General features: G+C 33.2%; 2 protein-coding genes across 2 annotated transcripts; both read right to left on the bottom strand.

Annotated features, from left to right (window-relative positions):
* Positions 1-4,493: 4,493 nt before the first annotated feature.
* LOC117112155 (corepressor interacting with RBPJ 1-like) lies at positions 4,494-14,034 on the bottom strand. Its single transcript, XM_033255219.1, has 6 exons — positions 13,898-14,034; positions 8,531-8,625; positions 7,317-7,557; positions 6,743-6,889; positions 6,298-6,386; positions 4,494-5,544 (listed from the first exon to the last, which is right to left on the bottom strand). Exons 1-6 carry the CDS (start codon positions 13,967-13,969, stop codon positions 4,671-4,673), a joined length of 1,518 nt encoding a protein of 505 aa, XP_033111110.1. The 5' UTR covers positions 13,970-14,034; the 3' UTR covers positions 4,494-4,670.
* Positions 14,035-17,139: 3,105 nt separating this feature from the next.
* Positions 17,140-24,288, bottom strand: LOC117112168. The gene is made up of 7 exons (XM_033255236.1): positions 24,200-24,288; positions 21,150-21,908; positions 20,529-20,597; positions 20,396-20,437; positions 20,050-20,118; positions 19,918-19,959; positions 17,140-19,499 (listed from the first exon to the last, which is right to left on the bottom strand). The coding sequence occupies exons 2-7, from the start codon at positions 21,904-21,906 to the stop codon at positions 18,907-18,909; spliced, it is 1,572 nt and encodes a 523-aa protein (XP_033111127.1). The 5' UTR covers positions 21,907-21,908; positions 24,200-24,288; the 3' UTR covers positions 17,140-18,906.
* Between the last annotated feature and the right edge of the window lie 273 nt (positions 24,289-24,561).

Below are 24,561 nucleotides of genomic sequence, written 5' to 3'. Positions count from 1 at the left end.
GATTGTGAAGTGTCTCCATTGAAATAGTTGCTGAAGCCTCTCAGTCGTAAGTTTGGGGTTCAAGTTGTTAATCGTTTGTATCTGCTTCCTTGCTAAGGTGCTGTGGCCTGGCAGGCGGGGATCCCAGACCTTTACACCGTTCGCCATGGCTAAGGTCAAGGTGAAAATAATTTTCAAAAATATTAAGTGATTGCAGTGCCTGGGGACTGGCAAAATTTCAACTCTCGTCTCTCAACCAAAGACAAAAAATATAGGTCTAAATATTAATTAAAAAGGGACTGTAATTATATTGGCGGCGCAATGAACTGTGATAAAGTACTGTAGACTGTTGAGTTTTGTATTCTGATTTATGTCACAGTGCATGGTTATTCAAGGATGGTTGGAGGGCGTGTGCATTGATTCTTACAACCTTATTGAAAGGCATATACTTTATACTTTATTATATTTTGTTATTTCAAAATCACACTAAAGCAAAAACCTCAAACTGCAAATGAATACAGCATCGGAAGAAGAGCAATGACAGGAATAGTATATTAATTTCAATTCAAATAGCTTTGGAAGTGGAAAAAAAATTAACAAAACAATACAGTACTGGAAAATTGAGAAGATATCTAATTAATAAGCGCATGATATAACTATTAATTGGCAACTAAAATTGTTTAAATTCAAACAAATACGACTTGTGTAAAGGTAAAACGTCGGAGCTTCTAGGAACTTGGGAGGAAAAGGCGAGTCCAGTGAAAGCAATTACTACAGTACTTGGCAATTCCTCTAGTACTGTATGATATGAGGCTGGGTGCATTTAGCACAAGATTTTAAATTTGATTTTGCGTTAGTGTAGGTGTTCTTTTTTTTTACTTGTTTTTAATTTATTTGTAATCTTTTTATGGCAATGTACTGTGATAAAGTACTGTAGACTGTTGAGTTTTGTATTCTGATTTATGTCACAGTGCATGGTTATTCAAGGATGGTTGGAGGGCGTGTGCATTGATTCTTACAACCTTATTGAAAGGCATATACTTTATACTTTATTATATTTTGTTATTTCAAAATCACACTAAAGCAAAAACCTCAAACTGCAAATGAATATGGCATCGGAAGAAGAGCAACGACAGGAATGGTATATTAATTTCAATTCAAATAGCTTTGGAAGTGGAAAACAAATTAACAAAACAAACTGGAAAACTGAGAAGATATCTAATTAATAAGCGCATGATATAACTATTAATTGGCAACTAAAATTGTTTAAATTCAAACAAATACGAATTGTGTAAAGGTAAAACGTCAGAGCTTCTAGGGACTTGGGAGGAAAAGGCGAGTCCAGTGAAAGCAATTACTACAGTACTTGGCAATTCCTCTAGTACTGCATGATATGAGGCTGGGCGCATTTAGCACAAGATTTTAAATTTGATTTTGCATTAGTGTAGGTGTTCTTTTTTTTTACTTGTTTTTAATTTATTTGTAATCTTTTTATGTTTTTATTATTCATTTGTTTTATTTCTATATAAAAAAAATTACAATTGATTTTGCATTAGTGTAGGTGTTTTTTTTTACTTGTTTTTAATTTATTTGTAATCTTTTTATGTTTTTATTATTCATTTGTTTTATTTTTATATAAACAAAATTACAATTGATTTTGCATTAGTGTAGATGTTCTTTTTTTTACTTGTTTTTAATTTATTTGTAATCTTTTTATGTTTTATTATTCATTTGTTTTATTTTTATATACACAAAATTACAATTGATTTTGCATTAGTGTAGGTATTCTTTTTTTTTACTTGTTTTTAATTTATTTGTAATTTTTTATGTTTTTATTATTCATTTGTTTTACAGTATTTTTATATACACAAAATTAAATTTTTAAAAAAAGTTTCCTATTTAATTTTTGATAAAAAAATTTAAAAGCCAAAGGTTGTTAAATGAATAATGTTAAGTGGTTCCTTAAATTAAATATGAGACAAGTTGCGTATACATGATGAAATTGACTTGAACAGCGACTTGCCAAATTACGGTGAACATTAAAATACAGTAGATGTTGTAAAGTAATTTTAGCAAGGGAGGGTTCTTAGTCATGAATTCTGAGATTATAGGCAACCTCCAAAAAAATCAATGGAAGTAAAGCATCTTAAATTAGTATAATGTGGATTCTGAGCTTATACACAGAATAGTATTTTTTTCTGTTATTTTTTTTTTTTATCAATACAATTTAGGCCTAAGGACATTCCACTGAGGGAATCTGTAAAATGCACGTTTTGGAGTTATTCCATGATATTCGACTTGATGGAATCATCACTTGATCAATATAATAGCTGCTAAAAAAAAAAAAAAAACATGTTTTAAAGCTGCTGTTATTTCAGTTGTTTATTAAAAATATCTCCTAGTCTCATTGATCATAGTTAAGTAACAGTAACTACGAAAATCGGGCTTAGAAAGGCAAGGTGGGGGGTGGGGTGGGGAGGGCAGTACAGTACTGTGCACTAACCTCTTTAATGTGCACTTTGGCCACTGATTGTAGTAAATGGCCAAAGACTCTGATTTAGTAATTTTAATTAAAGTGGGCTCATACATATCTGCTCTGCTGGAAAGGTCACCTTAAAATATTGTTAAAATTTAAACATTTTAAAAATGACTGTTTTAATAATATGCTACATAATTAGCTGACTCAATAGTTTATAATTATAATAATCTATTTGAACATACACTTTTATAACAGTGCATTAAAAAAAACCAAAATATCCAAATCAACTAAGTACTGTAATAGAATTATATCAATACAAGATATTAAGTAATAAACAAAAAAAAATCCATAAATAAAAATAAAATGAAAATAATAATGCAATAAATTCAATCAATGCAATGAGAAGTGAACCTAATAAAAGAGAATACTGTACCGGTATTTGAAATTCCTCACAAAAATATTAAAGGCCTAACAGTTTATCGGTATTCAATCATCTTATTAATTACATATCTGTGTATCTATCAAACATTTTTTGTTACTAAAGCCAAACTGTTCCAAAATTGTATAGCTTGCTGTATAATACGAGACAAAAAAAAAACAGTAACCAAATTATAAATAAAATAATGATCAATCAATAACAATATTACTGTACTTTTTTTACAACCAATATATACATTAATTGTATTATACACATGTACCACTCTTGCACTGCCAGAAGAAACGGCATTAAAAAAGATCACTATCATGAGGTAGTAATTGCAATTTAACCCAAAAATGGGAAATGATCTTGAGTTGTGCCCACTTACATGATAGCAAAACCTGGCTTTCTTTTATATCCGTAAGATTACCCAACTAACACTGTTTAGAAGTAATTTTGGTCGTTAGCAATACTTGAGTTTAAAGATGGTGCTGTTAACGTCCGTGTTTACGGTTTCTTCATTCATCATTAGAGCCAACTTTAAGCAGCTCATTGATTGTACACCAAAGTCATGGGTTTTTCTCTATTTGCACTCATGTATGCCCTAGTGTATAGACCACTACAGGGTAGACTCGAGTGGGCAAGTGGTACTGTAAGGTAGGGGTGGAGCTAGTTAAATTGGTAGAACCAAGTCTTCTTAGACAAGGACTTAAAAAAGTCCAGTGTACACATCTGGCTCATGGGTACTTTAAAGAACCCATTGCATCTTTCAGAAGAGTAGGGGGTTACCCGGATGCTATGGTTCATTTCAGCCCTTGTCGTCGAATGATGTGAACAGTAGCTACTATTGCACCACATTACAGTAGCAAGGCCATACGCAATTCAGCACAATGACGCTACGAGTTATAGGTTATTCTCCTAACCTTTACCTTTAAATCTGTAATTGAGCTGGCAGCGTAAAAGTGGTATAAGACAAAAAGTTTTGGCTTAAATACTGATAATCTATTGGCTACTATTTTACGGTACTGTACATCAGACATAGATGCAAATATAACTATACATTATTCACTCATACATTGAAGATATACCATCTGTCATAAGCTATTATATATGGAGAACCTACAAAATTCAATTCAAAGCTCATTCAAGTGATGAAATGATAAAAAACTTACAATGATACAGATTAGTATAAAAAATGTTTCTTGTGAAATTTGCTTAAAGATGTATTTTCCCCTGAAAATGACAAAAAATCATTAAAAAAAATAATTTGAAATTAATTTGCCCATTTTGTATTTAACATACATAAATGTATTTACTTGAGCATAGAAATTATTGAATTTTAAGAATGTGCACACTGCACTCTGATTTTTATACTGAAAATAATAAAAATAATAAAACACTTTCAGTGACTAGACCATATTTTTGTTGCCATATTTGGGGTAAACATTATTTTAATTGACTACTATTTTCAAGTTGATAATATTCGTAAAAACCGAAAGGTCCACTGATTAATCTCAGATAAGAAAGTATAATACATACTCCAAGTATTGAAATACATGCCATCGTGTTGAAGTATTGAAATCCCAACACGATGGCGTGTATTTCAATACTTGGAGTATGTATTATTCTTTCTTATAATATTCGTGTTACTTCAAAATGAGCAAGTTAAATTCACAAATTATTTTTATGATATTTTGGTATTTTTCATGGGACATTGCATCTTCAAATTTTAATTTCAAGTGAATTAGCTTATCACAGTTGGTATGTATATTCAACTAAGCTATCTATTAACGATTATCGATAATCTCTTCTCCTTTCTCTCTCTCTACTATCATTTCTTCGACTGCGATCTCTTTCCTTGTCATGGTAATCTCTTCTTCTATGTTCCATTCTTTCATCCCGTCTACCTTCCCATCCATTAGGTTCTCCAGATCTGCTGCTGTCCCTTGCATATCTCTCCCTGTCCCGCCTTCTGTCATTGAAGTCATTATGTCTATCTAAGTGTTTATCCTGTCGTTTCTCGTAATTATCATGTAGTCCATTGTGATGTCGATTGTCTCTTATATGATCAGACCTATTATCCCTTTCTCGTTTTACGGAGACCTGGTCTTGATAGTATCTCTTTTCAGATGAGCCATGTAAATTTCTTTCTTCACGTTTTCCATCACTGCTTCTCCTTCCTGAACTTTTTGTTATGCGTTCCTCTATTTCACTTTCTGAACTACTATCACTTGAATCACTTGATTCTCGACGTTGTTTTCTCGATCTTCGTCCCTTTCTAGTATCAACGTTACTACTCGAGTCACTTGAATCGCTGGATTCCGTATCAACATGCCGTTTTGATTTTGCTGATTTTCTTCTTTTCTTTCTATTTACATCATGATCAGAATCACTACTATCAGGCTCTCTTTTAATATGTTTTTTTGATCCTCGTTTTGAGTGTTTTCTCCTTCTTTCACAGTCTTCATCTTCACTAGAAATTACATCTCTCTTTTTCTTCAACTTTTTCTTTGAGGATCTCTTCTGTCTTTCTTCCTCTGAAGAAGAATCGCTGTCACTATCTGAACTTGAATACTTGCGTTTCTTAGATTTCTTTTTTGAAGACTTCTTTTGCTTCTTTTTGTCAACTCCGCCTCTAGCTTGTTTTTTCTCCAGTTTGTCGAGTTTTCTGGAAAAGGAAAAATTATAAATACGATGGATATTGATGATAATGCTTAAATATCCAATTAAATGTTTACTCATAATACACTGACTTTTCTATTTTTCATTTCTGGTTTACCAAAATCAAACATGGTGGGGCTGAGGTGGTGTAGACCTCCAGTATTTAACCCTCGGTCCACTGCTAAAATATGAATCATTTTCACGCTGATTTTCCGCACTTACAGAAAACTTTTTCTGCTATAGAAACACAGCCACCTATTCTGGCAATAACAAGAGTCTGGCTTTTTCTGAGTGTAGCTCACTGCATCTAGTGGCGTAGAGTATTGACATAGGGAGGGGAAGACTGATGGGCGGTAAAGGATTAAGTGAGGGGCACTGATTGATGCGATTCCTAACAACTGGCAGCGTGCATCAGACGCTGCGGATCCGGGAGCAGATTTCTGTTGAAAAAATATTTTTACAGTCTGATAGTGCCATTTCTGGCATCTAGAGGTATCTATTTTAAAAATTTCATTACCTCAGCCCTAACCATGGTGAGGCTGAGGTAAATGTGGGCCCTTTTAGGATATTAAACGTCCCACTGCTGGTCTTAGCAGATTTGAACTGGCCACCAGCTTAAAAACGTACCATACCCGGGGAGTAGACCTCCCTAGGCCCCCTTGATTTAGAATTCATGGATCCACACACTGTTTACAATAAGTCTTAAAATCATTAATGAATAAAACAAGGCACATGAATATTTAGGTAGATCTTAACTTACTTCAGCAGCTTCTTTTTTTGCTCACTAGATAAGGATCTCAGGAAAGCAACTTCATCATCGTCTTCATCATCATCACTACCAACCAGTTGCTGAGAAATACAAAACACAATAGATCTTATGATACTCATGATTTCCAATATACAGATGGGTTTCTGACATATACCTGTAGGTCAACACATGCATAATTCCAACTAGAGTTATACTTCGCAGTAAAAGCATTCATACAGTACCACAAATTTCCTATGAACATTTATCAGAGTGCAAATATTGAATTCTGCCAAGTTTAAACACAAATCAACTTCCAAAATGCATTGTAGTGACAATAAATTGAATACAACCAACACAAACTATAACATGAAAAACAATTAGTACTAATTACTGTAATTAGTAGTATTTGTAAAAAATAAGAATCAGAGCTCAATGTATCGCAAAATTTTCTAAATACCTGGTTTAATGCATTTGTATTGTTTTGACGTCCAAGAACACTGGTCTTCAATGCAAGGCCGCCCTCTCTCATCCCATCCATGAGTTCCTGTTGCTTCATACTTGGCCCAGATTGCTCGTCAACAGATGCTTTGTTATACAATGGACACTAATGAGAAGTAATAGAAATACTTTCAATGAGCAAACTTTAAATATATTAATTCAACAAATATACACATTATTTTTATCATATAATTTACAAACAAAAGATTTGATAGGGAAATACTAATGAAAATTATTAGCAAAGGGAATGGGAATCAGGATATAAATTTAAAAAAAAAAAACATATTGGAGAGTTGTAAATACAGGTCTCACTCTATTAAAGACCACTTCAATTATGGACCACCTCCAACTAAAGACCAATTTTCTGTGGTCCCAAATAAACAAATGTCTTTCATATTAATTCAAATTAGAGACCAAAGCTGCTAAAGACCATCAAAACCCCAGTCCCTATATTTGGGTTATGAGTAAATAAAAATACTGTAAAATAATGAATGATATGTAATAATACTGATTTATCTTAGATATACCCGTACCTCTTTATCTGTGTTGATATGGCCCCAATTGTGGCACTTGATGCATTTAACGTTGCGAACAGAGATGCCAAAAGGCTGATCACGGATTTCCATATCTTTGGCATATGACTCACGGGGTGCGGTCCTCTGCCACTCGAATTTCACTTCATCTCCCTTCTCATTGTTGTCGCGTTGCATACCCTTTGGTGCTTCGTACATAAAGGTCAAGCCATGTTTGACCTTTTCATCTCCCATCATTAACCTATAAAAAATAATAAAAATATCTGGTAATTATTAGTCCTTTGCAAATAAAGATTAAGTATAATAAATTAACAAAATTGGTTCACCAGTGGAGGTGTTTCTAAATAACAAATTTACTAATGATTAACTAAAAATTCATTACATTATAATTTGATTAAAAAAAAAATGTGTGCAAATGGGAAAAAAAACAATAATAGCTCAGTTGGTGGAGTATCCAAATGTTATGCAGGTCTTGGGTTTTAATGTAAATGGAGACATAAGTTTCTCCTAAATATTTATAATCAGAATTGGTAATAGTTGAGTTGAGAATTTTGTGCTGGACCTCTGGGGACCCTTAAGGTTGAGACACTGAAACACAGCCAACTACTCCCCTTCAAAGAGTCAGCTGCTAAAAGGTCTGGTTAATTATGATCATCATTACTATTGAGAAAAATATACTTACATACAATAATCAAATTGAAAATGAAACATATTACAAACACAGTCAAAATTTTTAATACTAAAAACCAAGATAAAAAATGTGGCTCATACAAAGCAGCTGAGTACAATGCGGGAAGTTTAAAATATAAATTTCCATTTTGAAAATAGATAAAATCAACAGCTAAAAAGCTAACTTTAAAGCCTGGCGCCCACTGCGACGTGCTACCGTCGGCCAAAGGATCCAACCACGCTGCCTGGGAGTGCTAGACAACACAACGCCGTCTGCTAATAGTCGGTGGCAGTCTAAAAGGATCGTCATTAAAAACAACCTGTTGTACACGTGTTGTGGGGTTTCACTCTCCATAGAATTGCATCAGTCGACGACTATCGGGCCGCAGTGAGTACCCAGCTCAAGATATTAAGTGTATAGGTGTTGAAAATCCTTTTAGTGAATATAATTTTGATATGGACTTGCTATATTCTGCAGGCTGGACTAATTGTCATTTTTTAAAACTTAAATATTAAAGATTAAATTTACCATAACTTATACAAACCTATTGTTTAGAGTGTCTTGTTCTTTTTCATACTCTGCACGAAGCTGGTCTTGTGCTTCTGTTTCTTTCAAATGTTTTTGTTCGGCCATCCATACCTGTAGTATGCAAATTGATAATGACGGTTAGGCAACTTAATTGGTTCTCTAATGGTTGAGTAGCACAGTTCATCAGTAATAAGTTCCCCCACCGCTATAATTGACATACGATTAACTGTTCCCTGGAGCAAAAGCTCAGGGTATGATTTGAATGAGTACAGTAGCTCAGCTGGATTTTAGAAATACTTTCATTTTTAAAAATCAAAGATTTGCTTTAATAAATTGGACATAGTGTTAAAAATTGGGATTTTCAATGTGCATCCATACAAATTATAAAACATACTGTCAGTTTAAACCGTTTTGAGAAAATGGATTCTCCGGCAATGGGTGTGAGATAGGGTGGGGATTGGGGGAATACATTCTGGCAAAAATATAACGATTCATTGAATATAAAAATATGTTATAATATCCTATCTTTGTAAGTAAAATTGTACTACTATTCATAATTAATTTGTACGGTAGGCCTAATCTTAATCTCCCAGGTATGGTACAATATGAATGTAATTATTATTATATATCAGACCTTATAAATTAGCTTTGAATTACATTAAAAGCATGCAGTATTGAAAAATTTGTTAATCAGTAGAATTTAGCCTAAGTGTATGTACTGTAGAGAAACATACATACACAGTATAATAATATCTGGTATATATGTTTTTCAATCATCATTGCATAATAAAATGAATTGGGATGATTAATTACAAAATAAAAAGCTACGCATATAATAACAACTTACAGGTACAGTATTAGGCCAACATATTTTTAAAAAAGTTTAAAATTAAAATACTACTACCCCAAAAAAAGTACAGAAATTAAGTTCAATTAGCATACAAAATTCAAAATATGAATACAAATGAAATTCAATTAAAACAATTTTGTTACACAGTTCAATTCCCTAAATCACCTTAAAAAATTAAAAAATCATGATTTTTAATACAGTAAAAATATTATTACAAAAAGCATTTACAGCATGAAATATTCATATTTAACACAACTTAGCAGTTTGATTGATTATTATCACTTTAATGAAGTTGGCATTAAAAAATGATATAATGAAAATTGAATTATATCATTTAACTTAAAAATTAACATAAGATAAAATATTTTAACAGAGCAAGAAAAAAATACAGCACAATGCAATATGTTGCCATAGGGGGATTCGGCGATGGGCGTCACGTTACTTAAGTGGGTTGGGGTATAAGCAATGTAAAACGGGGCCGACATAAGAATTTGCTTTTTTTTTTGGCTTTATCATAATTACTACATAAATAATACACTGGTTATATATTAAGATTAAGTCAAAGCCTAATTTTTGGCAAAATCTACACAGAAATTGACCCTTATTTTCTGAAATGATTTCTTTCAAAGCCTAGGCCAAATTTTTGCACAGAGAATATATTTCCTGCGCAGGCCATACTTTACAGTGTGGCACTCTCCTCACTTCACTGTTTCTTAGATTGGTGGGTGGAGAATAGAATAACATAGTTACCAACCGTCTCGCATCATGCGGGACAATCCCGAATTTTAAAGTGAATTTGGATGAAACACACATTTTGCAGAAACACATGCATGATCATAAATTTGTCACGCATTTAGCAAAGGTCTATGTGTGATAACGAATTCAGTGGAAAATGTATTTAAATTAAAAGAAATTTGTTTTATTAACAATATAAAAACGGTCATGCAGTAACTTGACCCATTAGAGAGCTTTCGTTCTAGAATCAATACACCGACAAAATTTCCCTTTCTCTAACAACACAACCCAGCCAACCACACACTTAATAGCAAAATCTAGGAGGCACATGCTGACTTGGGCGTTCATTGTCACAACCAACTGTTGATAATGTGACTAAAGCTCGGACCGCACACGGGCTTCGCCCCAGACCCGGCAGGGGCCCCAGCGGCCCATGAGCCCCCCGCCCCCAACTGGTGTAGTCACACATTTCAAATCTCTCAGGTTGGTACAGTAACTAAGGAACTAACAAAAGATCACCTGGCTAGAAGCTAGGATATTGATATTTGTTATTATCAAAGTAAATGTCAAAAAAGTAAATTACTACATACTACGTAACTTAAGGCCTATTACTAGGCCTAGGCCCTAGTAGGCCTACTTATAGTAGGCCTAGTAGGGAATACATATCATTTTGGTCGCACTTTCATTTTGGTTGCGCTGTATTGTTATGCATTTCGGTCGCGATAAACAGCCGCAGTATGGAACGCCGATGTACACACTAGTGCTTTATGTTTGGAAAGTAATTTTTAAAGGGTTCTGTATTTTAAGATTTTTTGTGCATGTGTTTCAGACTTGGTACTAATTTTATTTATTTTGTCTTTTTTGACGATGATTGACTATCATAGGCCTAATAATTTCTGTATTTCTTTTAGTATGGTTGTTGTTTAAGTTGTTTACTAATTGTTAATTACAATTAATTTAAATATAATTTTAGCATGTTCTTTTTCTTTTTACAGATCCAGAAGTGAAAATTCAAGTACATATTTCTAATTTCATAATAAAGGCCTAGGAGTGTTGTTACGATTATGATTTAATTTGATTATCAAATATACTTTTATATCAGAATATTAAAATATATGTATTTGTAAATTTCATTTAAACTACATTTAACAATTAATAATAATAAACTATAATATTATAGTACAGATATACAAATAATTGTTAGTCAACTAATGTTTGATTTTTTATGTAAGTTTGTGTTTATAAAAACACTATACTTCTTAGCTCCCTTGACTTGTTTCAGATTTGCGGTCGCACCTTCGGCGCGCCACACAGCGACAGAAATGCATAACAAAAATAGCGCAATCGAAAAGAAGGCGCGACCGAAATGATCGGATACCCTAGTAGGTCTAGGCCGACTACTCCTCTAGCTAGTTTTTACTAGCCTAGCTAGGCTACTACTACTACTAGCTAGTAGTAGGATAGTAAGTTCTATCTACAGTAGTTAGTATGAGAGAGAGTGTCATATTATCTAGATACAAAACCGATAGAAGACACTATATCGGCAATACAATTGGGTATTCCGTGGAAGTATACAACAATTTGACTGAATTACTTCCAGGTAACACTCCAGAAATGATTTCTGGACCAAGTTATTGGCTTTTTAAGCGCGCGAATCGATTTAGTAGAAGTTTTTTTAGTACAACCAATGTTTCGTCGATTTTCAATAATAAAAAGAAACCTTCCCTAGTTTTTTGGTTAACATGTTTGTTTTATTCAGTTTTTAAACTATAAAGATAAGTAAGTTTTAAATAATATTTGTGTGCATATTAATTGAAATAGATTGCATAAAATTCTATTGTCTTATCAAGTACCACAACTAGGCTCGGCTTGTATGAATAGAGGGCACCCTCATTAATTTGCAGCGGCTACACGCGGGGTAAACAATGTTCTCCCCACTGGCCACCGTGTTGTCTGAGGCCTGCAATTAGGCCTAGAGTTACAGGTATGCGATTCAATATAATTTATTATACGTAGAATCTATAAGTTGATAAAAATTATTAAATCTAATATAAATATAATTATATATACTAAAATACTAAATTATAATCGTTAGTAATTGTCAAGTATTATTATAACATGGCTTAAAATGCTACATAACTATACTGTAAGGGACAAACTTCTTATATAATAAAAGCAATTGGAATTAACTCCAGCAAAAACATATTTATAAAATAGCAATATCTCCGCTAATATTGGTCTGATTTACATAATTTTTGTTTTAAAATGCTTCATTCAGTTATGTCTTTCTATTAAAAATAAATAAAAAATATTTGGGACATTTTTTTTTTCTAGCTCAGGGCCGGATTTAGGGGGGCCCGGCCCGGCCCGACCCCCCTTTTGGGAGGTAAAAAAAAGAAAAAAAAAAGAAGAAAAGAAAGAAAAAGAAAAAAATGATAGCCCACAATGCCTCAAATGTTATTTTCGGGCGTCTAGAACACAACAATTTCGGACCCCCTAGGACATTGTTGTCTCGATCGGCCCAAATTTCGGCCCCCCCCCCCTTTTTTGGACATCTCTGGATCAGCCCCTGTCTAGCCATGACGCGATTGCTAAAGGACGGCTAAGTAGGCCTACCTGTCAATCCTAACCAAAACAGGGTCTAGGCCTAGGAGCCTCCTAACTATGCCCTTCTTGCGGTGTTCGATCATTTCGGCCGCCGCGCCAAATGTATGGAATGCCAAAGGGCCACCGAATACACAACAGCCGATTGAAATATTATTATACATACACAATTCCTTATATAATATTTGATATTTTATTCCTACTGTATATGATATTTATGTAAATTTGCTTATTTTTGTATTAAGTTTCAGTAAATAGTTAAATATTTACAGTGATTTTTACAACTTTAGTATCAATAAAAGAAGACTATACCAGTTTAATTTTTTGTATTTTTTGCGAGTCTAGTAGTGAGGTGTTTCAATTTACAATACATATGGCATACCGCCATAATTAATATCACGAAAACGTATATAATTATAACAATACAAAACATATAATTAACCATTAATCAAACTAGTTTTAGACAGAATTTATTTTCCCTCATCGTCTACCTGTAAAGAACAAATTAAAATCATTATCATGATAAATCAGTTTCTGCACTCATATAATTGTTACAATAGTTTATAACAACGAACATACGTGTATAACATTCCAAAGATAAAAAAAGTACAAAATTACATTAAGTATAGTGACACACAACTCATTACATTATAGATAATCAACTACAACTTGGCCTTTTTGCTACAGAAAAATACAGTAGGCCTAGTATAAAACGTGAATAATTACGGTATCATTAGTTAGGCGTTATCATATTTTATTAACCACAAAAATAAATATATATACCTAATGAAAAACACGTAGGCATATTTCTATAGCATGCATTTCATACAAATATGTAGGCCAATGCCTACAGAGATGGAAAGGTAAATAAAAAAAAAAGGCCAGATTATTATTTGGCTATGACGCTTCCGCATCCTGCAACAACCACACTACCAACGGAACTCTATTGGCGCGCCATACTTTCTATTGTTAAAAATCTGGCGGCCGAAATGAGCGGCGGCCGAAATGATCTGAGACCCTTCTAGCTAGGCTGCAGCTACCTTGCCTTGACTAACTAGCCAGGGCCTAGCCTAGCCGAAACGACTCTAGGCCTACACCGGCTGGCTAGGCCTAGAAGAACTTACACTACTACTAGGCCTACGCCTACGCTGACTCTCAACATTTATGACGAGATTAATATTTTATCATACTTACCCTTTTAATATTGTCATAGGAGGAAGGATGAAACCACTTTTTACACATATAATTAGCAAATGACTTTCCCATGATTAGTTTTGACTGTCCGATCAAAAGTCCGATGACAAGAAGAAGAGACGGTACGGTACGGCGCGGTATGTACGATTAAAAAAGGTTTTGAAATGACGTCACCAAGGTTCTCCCAAAGGTTTCCAAACGTTTTCTACGCGTTTGATGGAAGATTATGACAAACATTGTTGAAACACATTGGGATCATTACGTAATCCCTTTATATCAGACTGCACACATCCGTACCAGTGGTGGTTCCAGGAAAGTTTTATTTTTGTAGGGTTGTTTTTTATTTGTGTTTTAGGTGGTAGTAAAGTTGCTACCTCCAAACAACAGACTATTTCAATTTCATTTCTATTTCATTTACGGCTAGCCATCAATACACAGGATCTGGACTACAATAATATAATAAAATAGTATTTGCAATATTAAAATACATTTCATTAAAAAAATCCAGAAAAGACACTGTTATCAAAGACTACCAGAAATAAACTTTAAAAACAGTTAAATGAAAAATAAATAAATAAATAATAGAAATCAGACCTAAACAATTTAATTGTTTGTTTGCCCTTCTTAATTTAAATGAAAAGGGGGGGGGGGGGCAAGAGGATTTTTTTTTCTATAAAAAAGAGATAAAATTACCTGACCTTTTTCAAGAGGGGAAAAACCCTGAATTTTGAAGAACTTAAAGGTCATTAAAAGACACCTTAGAAGTCAGGAAAGCTCATTTCCCTCCATCTACGAATCAAAATTTTCCCGGGGGAGAACCCCGGACCCCACTTTCTTTTTTGCTTTTTAAAAAAAAAAAATATTTTTAACTCCTTCTTTCAAATCCTGGATCCGCCCCTGCCTTCGAATTACTTTACGACGCTCAGCCGCTCAACAAGTAGGGCCTAGGCCTAATTCAAATGATCTTAAGGTCGATGAATAAAACAGGGCTGGGCGTTGTGGTGTGCGCCAGTGACTTTGAAAGCCGGGGTTGTCATGATCGCATGAATTCGGGCTCCTGCGTCGTTGTGCTCCGATTGGTCGTCCACGCTAAACTCGGCGTCGATATGGTTGGACAAGTGGAGACATGGACAACAGGTTGTCTAAGGAGGGACGTACTGGTACAGGGTGGCAAATGTTCCCACTTAGAGAGTAGCGGGACAGCGTTCATGAATAGGATGCGATTAGTAGCTCGAGCAATATTGGCGAAACACAATTCTTTTTTAAATTTATAAATATTATTTTTATGGTAATAAAAATAATAATAATATAAGAATTTATAAAGTGTCAATTAAACGACCGAGGTGCATTATCAAACGCTTTGCACATTAATGATGGAAGGTGAGTTTTGAGTAATTTTTCAAATGAAGCAACAGAAAAACAGTTTTTAATGTGTACGGGGAGTGAATTCCAAATTGTAGGTGTGGCAAAGGAAAAAAATTTATAGCCAATAGTTTTGAAGGATGTGCGGGGAACGGAGAGCAAAAAAAATATCAGATGATCTTATAATATTCCTTTTTTTTTCAAAGTTGAACACCGTAGAATCCCAATTTCTATTCCAACAAACCAGGATCTATTGGTGATTCTTTTTCTGGTTATTTCGACCTATTAATTGCTGGTTAAAACTTGCAAACATTACTTTTGACCATTTATTTAGTTATAGACGTAAATGTTTCAAATATGTCGCCTCATTCTATAAAATAAATAACACGTATTTCCTGGTAAATGTTGACAATTATAACGGTTAACATTTTTTCGAGAATTTCTATTCATTGTGGTCAATATGTAGGCCTATAGGAGAGTAACCACCTTTAACTAAGTACATTTTAATCTGGAATAAGCGCTAAATGCAATATCAATTAATCATAATCATTATTTATTAAAATTAATACCTATTGCAGTAAGCATCAACACAATTTCATTTGTAGTCGTTGCGCATCCAGCTATACCGTAAAACCTCGAATAGAATCCATGGGCTTATTTTTGTTTTTGCGACCTTTGAATGGGTTTCTTTTCGAGATGGGCTTCTTTTTGAGGCACTTTTGCAAACTAAGAGATTGGTTCAATTTGAGATGGGCTTCTTCTCGAGATTGAAGTCAGACTCTGGAGGGGAAAAAATGTTGATATGTTGTAGCACTGATTTTTCTAAGACATAAAAAAGTTGTTTGACGAAAAACTGGGGAACGGTAAATGAGATACAGATTTTTGAATATTTAAAAACTGGGGGAAGTCAAAGAATCATCGATACTATCCCTCGTATCATCTTTCTCTTAAATAATTTTCCTGGCAGCAGAAAAAAATTAAAATCCATGCATAATACTTTATAATATGCGTAATCTTCAGGATGTTTGCCGACTATAAGTGGAAGATGACAGATAAGATATTAGTAGCTCTTTGATGCTACTAATTTCACCTCCCAGCTTTTCCAAAGAAAAACCGTTTTTAAATTCAATTTTATTCTTCTTAATCCGTGAATTACCCCATGTGGGATGTATAAATATGTATTGTATTGTATGTCTGCAATAATAATAGTTGACAACAAAACCTTTAGAGGATAACATAATGTCGATTTAGAATAACGTAATGTCAATTGAGAACATAATGTCGATTGAGAGCAGCATGACGAAACTCAGTGCACTACTGAAGGAAGTAATGGCGTTCCATAGCCATCTGCAACATAAGCCACTTGCTTAAAAAAAATCCTTCTTTATAGAACATAATTGTCAATATGGAAACATGTAAGCAGTAACAGCAACATCAGCCACAGTAGCAGCATGCTGTAGAAATTGTCATAGTAGTCATAGTAGGCCTAGTACCGGTAGTACCTGTTAGTCGTCGTTAGTTTAATTTCAACAGAATAAAACTGGTGCTTCCATTAAAATATAGTGTCCCATTTGAAGTGATATAACATTTATGAACATGAACATAGAAATGAGTGTATTAAAAATGTTTAGCAATATAGTTTTCCAGCGAAAAACACTAGAATGTGCGAGGCCGCCCCACCCCCTCCCCAAACCTGGCGTTTCCCCTGGATACCAACTGGGGCACTAAGCGGGTCAATTCAAGTTATCTCCAACCCCTACATAAATTTGGAATCTCCTCTACTGTGTGGATGTTTTAATGCTTATGTTGATGGTTTTTAAAAAACATAGTATCAGTATTCGATATCACAACAAGTGTTCAAGGTAGATCGTTGTGGATGGAGGGTATTTTAATTGTTATTAAAACTCTTACACCATAATTGCAATACAGTAATGCAGTATTCATGATCGCCATGGCCCTCACCGTCATCAGGTCATCATTAGATAATCATTATCAACATAACTGTCGTCATCAACATCCCGTACACATTTCAATATAAAATGTATCAAAGCACTACAAGGACAAGGACTATTTATTGTCACTTTGTCACAACCAAGGCCTTTTATCATAAAAGTCATCGAGTAAAATAAAGCTCTTCTAAAATGAAGCTACTCACTTAAAAACCTTTGATAGTTGCTATAACAGCCATCAAAACAATTTTTAATATTTGCTTATGCGCTTAGAGGGATCTGTAATTGATTATGCGCTTAGAGGGATCTAGATCCATTAGGCACTATATAAATGCTCTATTATTATTATGTTTATTATTATTTAAGTTATTTTGACTAAACACACAGTATATAAACGCACTGAAAAAAAGCTATATTCTGAGAGGGTGGCATAAAAACAAGGAATAGTTATGGACACTAACATATTGAATCAATGCTTTTTATCAGGTAAAAGTCCTTAATTACCAAAGTGAAATCTTAAGCTACCTCCTTTAAAGTCAGGCTCCGGAGGAAAAAAAATTATGTTGTAGAACTGATTTTAAAAACTGAGCAGCGGTGAACGAGATACAGATTTTTGAATATTTAAAAGCTGCGTGAAAATGTGTAAAAATGGGAGCTTACGCCCTTTTCCCACAGTTTGTTAATATTCCAAAATCTGTATCTCGTTCACTATTCCCCAGTTTTTCGTCAAACAACTTTTTTCTGTCTAAGGAAAATCAGTTCTACAACATATCAAAAATTGTTTTTCCTCCGGAGTCTGACTTTAAAATGGAGCTAATCATTTTAAAACCGCCATAATAACCTAGTAGCCATTAAAAAAAAAGTGTTACCATATGAACATTTTTGAATATTGTAAACACTTTCTGACAGTTATTTCGATTTATTTTATTTTACATTATCATGAGTATAATGTACCTAAAACGTAATTTCTTTGTTTCATTTTGATTGGAATTTCCTTTTAGATAAAACCAAAAATGCTTAGTTTTTTAGATGTATTCATCAGTTTCGCTGACAGCCAGTCAGTATGTCAGTACGAATTGGCTTGGTTTGGTTGGTTACTACCTTCTTCTGTCGATGTGCGTTGACTGGCGCCACCAGTTTTCAAAGTAGAACAGTGAGCAGTTTGTTAAATTGGTGAAATTCAATTAAAATTTGTAATCAAGTATTCATTTACTCAATATAATTTATGCAGTGCAAATGTTTCTTATTGGGATATATGGTTCTATTTATTCATTATTAAGCTTAACACCACTGCTTCTAGCAAAGTTTTTAACTTCTAATCTGCTTCCTAAATCGTAATTTATGGCTATTAATTGTTTACTTTCACATGAATATCGATTTAAATGAATGTTACTGAACTGAACTGAACTGAACCAGAAAAGAAACAGTTCAGTATTTTTTTTTTAAACAAACTATGGTTAATTTTAAATAAATCAGTTTTTCAGTTTAATAAACTACTTTATTTGTTAATGTTTTTGTTTCCTATGTTTTATTGTATCGTTATATTAATAACCATCCACATTGGTTCTTTAATACTAGGTTAGGGCTACTCTATACCGTTATTAATTATCTTTTTGATATAAATATTTATCCGCCTCGCTTGTGGTCGCTTAATAGAATAAGTTTCCCTTTATTTCAGATTAAAATTTCAACAACTTTTCAAACTGTTGAATTTGTTATGGTAAAACGAGTAAAATGTTTCACCATAAACATACAGAACCCATCATCGACAATAAAAAAGCTATCGTCATCTTCAACATCATCTATATTTTGCCAATCATCTGTCTGTCTGTCTCCCTCTGAGCGCACAGCAGTGAATTGCCATTTTTCCTCTTCTACTGCATTGTGGGGAAAGGTTAGGACAACATGGCTGAGAAAGGAGGTTCCTGGCGGGCCACAGGTAACGATTGGTGCTACCCGAGTCTCCACCTGTCTTTTGAGACCTTTGATTTCACCTTGATTTTCTTTCAAAAAGCGTGCCTTTGGGTCTATATAAATATAGATTTCCTGTTTTAATGATGAAATTGCACCTTGTGGAATAAACAAATTAATATCGCCATTCCCAACGCTCAAATTTCCCCCTCTGCTATCAAACACTCCGTATGCAAAATTCTCTGTTGAATAATTAGTTTCTAACTGGGTTTCCATATTGCATTGCTCCGCTTTTTGGCGACATAAACGTAACAACGCATCTAACTCATTATATGGTATGCCTGACTCATGTTTTGGGGTCTCAAAACTACACTCTTCTCCTAAATGAAGTAGAAAATTGAAATAAATATATTAGAAAGGAAATAAAAATATTTTTTCTTCCGAGTTGTCTAAAGTTACTTTAGTCAAATGGGAAGTTTTGCGGTTATTCAAAATGGTTAAATTAACAATTTTAAATCAACAAACTATGTCATGGTCATGGTAAAATAAAACAACAAGGTAATTAATTTACTCTTGAAAACCAATTAGTCTATAAATTTGAGTCAACATGTAAATCTTAATCGTGTTATAATTGAATTCATTTTTCAGATCACAATTTAGGGACATAAAAAATGTGAATTGTTTATGTAGTGTGAAAAACAAATTTACGTAAAGTAAATGATGAGGAACATTATAATATTATAAGGCAGGAAAAACCATGTGAATGCTTGTTGAAGGAGATGAATAAGCAAACTTTACCTGCATTATGTTTCTTCAAAGCTAACTGAAGATCTTGGTTTTCTAAATTGAGAAGAAAAATTATTTGTTATTTAAAAGTTAATTTGGCATAAACTGTATTAAAAAATCTATTTAGACATAATTGGCATTTACCTTTGGTACTTTCGTCTAGTAATCTCCTCAATCTGTTGATTTCTTCTGTTTGGTCATCAGAAGTATCCACTGAAAGTACGTAATGGTAGGTGTTGAAAGTACATAACGGAGATGTTAAAGTACGTAACGGTAGATATGAAAGTATATTAAGCATTCTTTTAGAGTTAATGCAATCCTGGTTGAAGTGACATAATTAAACATCAGTCTGGTCAAACTCAAAATTCAAACTGGTGAATTATTTATACAATGAATAACAAAACGACATAAGCTATTGATAAGGAACATTAAATAAAGCAGACAAAAAGACATGTAATTGTTGAAAGTAGATAAATAGGATAAAAATTACCTGCATCATGTTTCTTCAAAGCTAAATGAAGATCTTGATTTTCTAAATTAAGAAGAAACGAGATTAGTTATTTCAAAGTTAATAATCGCTTGAAATGAATTCAAAATCTAATAATTAGACATATCGGTATTACCTTTTATCACTGCGTCCAGTAGTCTAGTCAATTCATTTATTCCATCTATTTGGTTATCAGTAGTATCCACTGAAAGTACATAACGGTAGGTGTAAAATATATTAAGCAATGTTCTATAGTGTATGCAATTTTGGTTGAAATAAAATACAGTAATTCTTTTCAGAAACTGTACCTTTATAGAGAATGTTTATGTACAGTATGTACACAATATTCTGTATAATCATTTGATAGCATAGACAAAATAAGGTTCACAATCTATATACAATACAATGTCTTTGATCCTGTAAATGCAGAGTGTAGTGCAATTAGTCCTTTGTTTATTAATGGTGTACTGTCTTACAGCAGTCTACCCCGAAAATAGGGAAAACCTCAAAAATCAATTAAAATTTCCGAAAGAGCCATTTAAAAGGAGGAAATAAGTTAACTTCCAACTTTAAGGGTCTATAGTAGGAATTTTTCTTTTATTCAAATTTCTAATTGTAATTATTATATAATAACTTACTTAAATATACAAATTAAGTAATTCAATAGAACTGATTTTTTCCCCTAATTTTAGCTCATGACAGACAGTATATATATGTAAAGGAAAATTAAAATGTTAATGAAATAAATTATCATTACCATTAATATGCCGAATATAATGATCATATCTAACGTGCACAAAGTGTTGTTGACTGGCTTGCTGTTTTGCTTTGTTGGCCCAATCTTTAACTTCCTCTTCTGTTATTTCTGCGTTCGGTATTTCAAAACAAATGATTTCAACAATTTGTTCGATAATATCCAGCATTATTGGAACAACACTGAACAGTAAGGCATATACCCTACCAAGCAAGGGTTTCTTTCTGAAACTGTTATGCATGTCTTTGTTAACTGAATGTTCCAATCCCAAATTTCGTATCTTTTGAAGAAGATTACTGTACTTTTCTCTTGTCGATTTGAAACATTTAAAGTTTCCCAGAAGCTGATCCATTGCCATTAACTGCCTGACCAACTCTTGGAGGTGAATACCTACTTCAATAAATTTGCAACCCGATCCCTTAGGGACATTTTTCCTGTTATTGATGTTTATCAAAGCCTCTATTGCTTCAGTGAACGACGGGGTTTTTCTCTGATTTGGATCCTTCCAATTCTTTTGGCGACGATATTCGACAAGTGCTGGTTTTAAATCATCCTGAACATCGACTGGATCAACGTCTTTCCAGCGATCCTGTATTTCTTTATTTATATACTCTTTCAATTGTTTTGACCCTTCTTCTGAATATTGTGTTAACGTATTAACTACTGTATCCGCATCGACATTGTTAGGCTGAATTGAATTAATAAGAAGGTTCTGTTGTGTCAAAAGTGGACTTGTCTGAGGCCTGACTACGAGTGCCATATCTGAAATGTAATATAGGATTTCCTTTATTTTGTTGAATTTTTGAATACAGCATTTTACGAGTGTACCAATTAATCAACAACATCTATATTGATCTCACTCACAGTCTATACTTATCTAGGCTACCCCTCCTCTCTGAAAGTGTACGGTGCATAAATGATATTGATTTCCCACTACGTAATTCGTGATAGAGATTATACAGTACAGTGTAATTCGAGCCTAGCGCATGAGCAGATCAGGTATTTTTGCATGCGGTTTTGTGTAACAAGCGCCGGCTTGATTTGTTTTGTAAACTGTTTTCTAATGCTGTTTATTTCATATTGAACCAAAGTACGTTGGCATGAAACTGCTTTTTTAAATATGGTAAAGTAACTTAAAAATTAACATTATTCAATTATATTTGTTAATCAATGGAAATTCGTAATTGGTAAATTGCGTGATTAAATGGAAAAAGTCTGCTAATTGTAGAATTCGGGATTGGAAATCTCCAGTTGTAGTAACTGGAAATTCTATATGAATTTCGCAATTGCCATGCTTTTCTTGGACTTTCACTGTGTATGGGCCCTAACCTTCCATTATAGGCTAGGCCTCCTGTCATGCTATTAGTCTGAGTCTGTTTCGCTTTTCAATCATATTCTGATCATCTCATTTTCTTGTTAAACTTGTTGAAAAGGGAGGCGATGTCCTTATCTAGGCTTACAGCCTCTATATCCAAAAGCCAACCACTGACCCTTTCCGAACCTGTTGTATCTCCTATTTTTTAAATTTTTGAATGAAAAAGTATATCTACTATCATGGTTTAATTATACAGTCCTACAATCAACACAACTTATATATTTTAACGTACACTTTCGTTGCAGTGGCACTCGTCGGTTGACGATATGGAAAGAAAAAAATAACACTGTAAAGTCATTAGCTAAATTTATTGTTTGTTCTTTTTAAAAGCAAACCTTTTATTTGGCACAGAACTATTTTGTGTTGACTTATGTATCGTAACAAATCTCTATATAAAAGAGAATTGAAACAAATGTTTGATATGTTGAGATCTGATTTTTCTAAGACAGAAAAAAAGTGGTTTGACGAGATACAGTTTTTTGAATATTTCAAAAAGGTGTCAAGTTGGGCGGTTACTCCATTTTCCCCCAGTTCTTAAATATTCAAAAATCTGTACCTCATTCACCATTCCCCAGTTTTTCGTCAAACAGCTTTTTTCTGTCTTAGAAAAATCAGTTCTACAACATATCAAACATTTTTTTCCTCCGGAGCTTGACTTTAATATGCATTTTCGTGTACTCTAAAACTATTTTTTTAATTCGATGTATACCAGTGTCTATCTGGTCGAATGTCTTGATATTAAAAATATCAAACACCCCTTCCCCACCCGTTAGTGCGTTGCACGTCGTAAAAGACTCTACCCAGATTTCTCCTTTGGAACTCCCAACTAAAACAAAGAGACCTACTGTAAATAAATAAGACGATGGATTTTCGAAAGCGAATTTAAAATCACTATTTACATTATTAGGCCTATTGGATTTTAATTTAAAATTAATCTAAACTATATATTACATTATTATAATAAGCATATATTAGATTCTAAAAATGAAATAGAAAATGTTATTGAGAAATGGAAAATTTTAATATTATATGATTCCGGTTTCAATAGAGGTACCGGTAATGTTGCAATACTATCAGCGCTCATGCAACTACAAAATGGCGCCGAATTCACTAATGACATCGTGACGTTGATGATTATTGGAACTTTCAGTCAGCATTTCAGACATATTTCTCTCTTTTATTATCAATTTATTACAAACCAAAGGTACATTATTTCATAATGTAGGCTACCAAAGGCTTATAGAGCACTTTACTTTACACATAAAATTTACGGAAAAATGGAATATCGATTTATTTTTAGTCTTACTGAAGATAATGTCGTATTCTTTTTAGTACGGTAAGTACGCCTTAAACACTGTACAAATAAAGAGATTGTTTACATTTCGTCTAAGCCCTATTTTATTAATTTTATTACAATGTACTTTGATATGATTGATATTATTATTATTATTATTATTAATAATAACATCGTTATTAAACTGGCGTCCATATATTTTGGTAGGCCATCCCAATTTTATTCAACAGCAGACATTAGTGGTAATTCCGTCCTAGGCCTATCCGAAGTAAGGCGGAAATATTATCAATTAATGTTCAGTTCTTATTGACTTATCAAATAAAATCATTTCATTTTCCACAGTATACATAATTGCTAAACTATCCATTTAAAATAGATACTTACCTTGAATTAAAATAGAGAGAAATAATAAAATAAAAAGACGATGATCCAGTCGGTTCAGGTGAGATTTACGTGTGAAGAAAAACCCAACCCGAAATCGGTTACAATGCAGATTGTTTCATAGTATCAATGCGCGATTGCTATAGAGATACTGTTTGCAACGTCACAGACTGGAAATTCCCAAGTTAAATTTGCAACACCCACAATGCTCTTGATTTTTTTTTTCAATGTTTCAAAGTAGTGACCTTCTGATGAATGTTTATATCTTTTTTTGCCTACTTATATATATATATATATATATATATATATATATATAATTATATATATATAATATATATATATGTGTGTATGTGTGTGTGTAGATT

This window comes from Anneissia japonica, unplaced genomic scaffold (assembly GCF_011630105.1).
Source record: "Anneissia japonica isolate Jap-2015-1 unplaced genomic scaffold, ASM1163010v1 scaffold2707_len876726_cov182, whole genome shotgun sequence".
Classification (NCBI taxonomy): domain Eukaryota; kingdom Metazoa; phylum Echinodermata; class Crinoidea; order Comatulida; family Comatulidae; genus Anneissia; species Anneissia japonica.
Note: the sequence above shows the minus strand (reverse complement) of the source record. Positions and strands in the feature narration are given on the sequence as shown.